The sequence below is a fragment of the Hevea brasiliensis genome, unplaced genomic scaffold, assembly GCF_030052815.1.
Source record: "Hevea brasiliensis isolate MT/VB/25A 57/8 unplaced genomic scaffold, ASM3005281v1 Scaf106, whole genome shotgun sequence".
Taxonomy (NCBI): Eukaryota; Viridiplantae; Streptophyta; class Magnoliopsida; order Malpighiales; family Euphorbiaceae; genus Hevea; species Hevea brasiliensis.
In genome coordinates, this window is record NW_026614593.1 from 144396 (window position 1) to 147556 (window position 3161).

The following is a 3161-nucleotide window of genomic DNA, read 5'->3' on the forward strand; positions in this document are numbered from 1 at the left end:
TATCAGTCATGAAGACGGTGAAAATCACATAGATGAAATATAACAATTTCAAGATGCAAGATGGTTGTCAGCTCAAGAGGCTATGTGGAGAATATTTGAATTTGAACTAAATGAAATAAATCCACCTGTTATAAATCTGCAATTGCACCTTCCAAATAAACAAATGGTTACATATTGGAAAATTGTTAAATTTGGAACATGTTCTTCAATGGGATCACATCTCAAGAACTATGCTCACAAAATTCTTCGAAAAATGCTCTGTTGATGACAATGCAAAAGGATTACTATATAGGGAATTCCTAGAGCATTACGTGTGGAATAAAATGGGAAAAATCTTAGAAAAATGAAAAAAAAAAGTGATAGGCCGTGTAAATGCAGCAAACCCGATAGAAAGAGAAAAATATTACCTAAGGTTTTTACTGAGCCACGTAAGGGGACCAAAGTCATTTAATGATTTTTTACTGTAGATGGAGTAAGATATGACACATTCAAAGAATGAGCTATGAATAGGGGTTTGCGAGAATCAGACCAAAGTGCATCAGAATGCATGAGTGAAGCTAAGTGCATCAGAATGCATGAGTGAAGCTATGGTATTCAAAAAGCCAAGCGAACTTAAAATACTATCACCATTTTATTAGTCTATTGCGAACTAGCAAATGTTAGGAAATTATGGCATGACTATTTAGAAGCAATGTTAGAAGGTTTTAGAAGAATACTTGACTCTGTGGAAAATCAAATTTCATGCACATTGAATGGTATCGTCTATCATTTGCAGAGCATGGGAAAAGACAAAAATTTATGATTTGCCAAAAATTGAATCAATTGAAATAGAAAAAGGTCCTTCAAAATCAAGAGAAATAGCAAAAAAGGTCCTTCGAAATCAAGAGAAATAGCAAATGAACTGGTAAGTTCAATACATAATCTATTCATTGAATAAAATATATCACTTTTAATAGTCATTAAATCAAGTTACAAAATATGATGTAGGCTGTAGAAATCCCACAAGAAGACCTAGATGCAACAATGAAGTTGAATGAAGAACAGCAACAAGCGTATAAAATTATATTGGAAAGGGTAAACTCAAATAAAAATGGAGTTTTCTTCGTTAATGGGCCTGGAGGAACTAGAAAGACATTCCTTTATCGCGCATTGCTTGCCAACATAAGATCCAAGGGAATGATAGCTTTAGCAACAACTTCAGGAGTAGCAGCAGCAATAATGCCTGGAGGAAGTACAACACATTCTCGATTAAGTATACCATCGAGCCTAACAGAGACAAGTTTCTGTGAAATATCAAAATAAATTGTGAAAGTAGAATTGTTGAGAAAAGCAAGAGTGATAATATGGGATGGAGCACCAATGGCAAAAAGATTTGCCATAGAAACTGTTCACGAATATCATGGACAATTCAAAGCCGTTCAGAGGAAAGGTGATCGTATTTGGAGGAGACTTTCGACAAGTGCTCCCAGTGGTGCCCTGAGGGACAAGACAAGAGACTATAAGTGCAAGTTTGGTCAAATCCTACCTTTGGAGAAAAATGGAAGTACTAAGACTTACTATGAATATGAGGGCAAGGGCAGATAAATATTTCGGTGACTTCCTCCTTAGAGTTGGCAACAAGGAGCAACCAACGTCAGATGATGATTTAATAATGATACCAGAGCAAATGGTGGTGAAACATAGAGATGAAGAAAGTTGTGAGGAGGAATTGATTGATGCCATATTCCCGTCTTTGAAGGAAAATTGGAGCTTAGTAGAATACATGACAAAACGAGCAATCTTAGCAACAACGAATGAGTATGTGGACAAACTCAATCAAAAGATGATACAAATATTTCCCAAAGAAAGCAAGATTTTTGCCAGTTTTGATGAAGCAGTAGATGATACAAACAATTACTATCAAGAGGAATTTCTAAACATTCTATTGCCAAATGGACTACCACCACATCGACTTGAACTGAAAGTGAATTGCCCGATAATACTCTTGAGAAATTTAGATCCATCTAATGGATCGTGCAATGGAACAAGGATGGTTTGTAAGAGATTTTCTACTAATGTAATACATGCAGAAATAACTGTTGGACAACATTCAGGAAAACATGTTTTCTTGCCAAGGATTCCACTCTCACCCGCAAAAAATGAGAGATACCCATTTCAATTCAAAAGAAAACAATTTCCAATCAGACTTTGCTTTGCAATGACAATCAATAAAGCCCAAGGACAAACAATACCAAATGTGGGAGTGTATTTGCCTGAGCTCATATTCTCACATGGACAATTATATGTTGCGTTATCCAGAGGAATCTTGATGTCAATTACAAAAGTCTTGGTGAAGTCAAACAAAATGAAGAGGAAAAAAGGAACATACACGAAGAACATAGCGTACAAAGAAGTGTTATTGCCACAAAGGTACAATAAAAACAAATATATATATATATATATATATATATATATAAAAGTTCAAAAGCTTACAGTTGACATGTTACCTTTACCCTTCTTTTGCAATGAACCAGTTTATTAATGAATGAAGCAAATGATGCTATCAAAAACGTCAAAAGGTCATTCATGCTTTGCATTAAATACAAAGGACAAAAACTGAATATGAAGGCAACTCACGGAGGTAAACTAAATGGCAATGATGGAGGATCAATGATATAGATCAATGATATAGTGTCTTTAAAACTATATTAATGTGAGGAAAACTAAACATCCTTATAAGGTGTCTAGGTGAATGACAAATCAGACATAGGATAAGTTCCAGTACAGTAATAAGAGTTTTGAGTACTAATAAAATTTTTCTCAAATTGTATTCTGAGTAGCTTAACTCCGCCTAAGTAGTTTGCGCTTAGCCGGTCTCAAGCCCGGGTAAAGGAGGAGGGTTGCGGTAGGTGACAACCAGCATAAAAATTTCGTCACACCCTATGATATAGATTCAAATGATATAAACGTTGGGGCGTCCTCTACTAACGACGCTACATCGAGCCCGGTGTAGTAATAAATTTGCTAGTGTGTAGGGCTTTCACTGAAAACGACGCGCCATGCCGTCGCCCGATTGTGGTGTTAAGTGAGCAAGGGTTCCCACGTCATGGACGGGTGTGGGTAAAAAAGTTAGTCCATAGGACAGATAGTAGAACAGATAGTGGAACAGAACAGAAGATAGA

The 3161-nt window shown here is 36.0% G+C and overlaps 1 protein-coding gene across 1 annotated transcript; it reads left to right on the forward strand.

Moving 5' to 3' along the window:
* The first annotated feature begins 1558 nt into the window (after positions 1-1558).
* LOC110667308 (uncharacterized) lies at positions 1559-2658 on the forward strand. Its single transcript, XM_021828115.2, has 2 exons — positions 1559-2409; positions 2514-2658. The coding sequence occupies exons 1-2, from the start codon at positions 1559-1561 to the stop codon at positions 2656-2658; spliced, it is 996 nt and encodes a 331-aa protein (XP_021683807.2).
* Positions 2659-3161: the final 503 nt, after the last annotated feature.

What these genes read in the sequence shown, in the direction of transcription:
- LOC110667308 (XM_021828115.2), top strand. Translation starts at nt 1,559, where the DNA reads ATGAATATGAGGGCAAGGGCAGATAAATATTTCGGTGACTTCCTCCTT. An exon ending in GAAGTGTTATTGCCACAAAG is followed by an intron (nt 2,410 to 2,513) that starts GTACAATAAAAA and finishes GCAATGAACCAG; the next exon opens with TTTATTAATGAATGAAGCAA.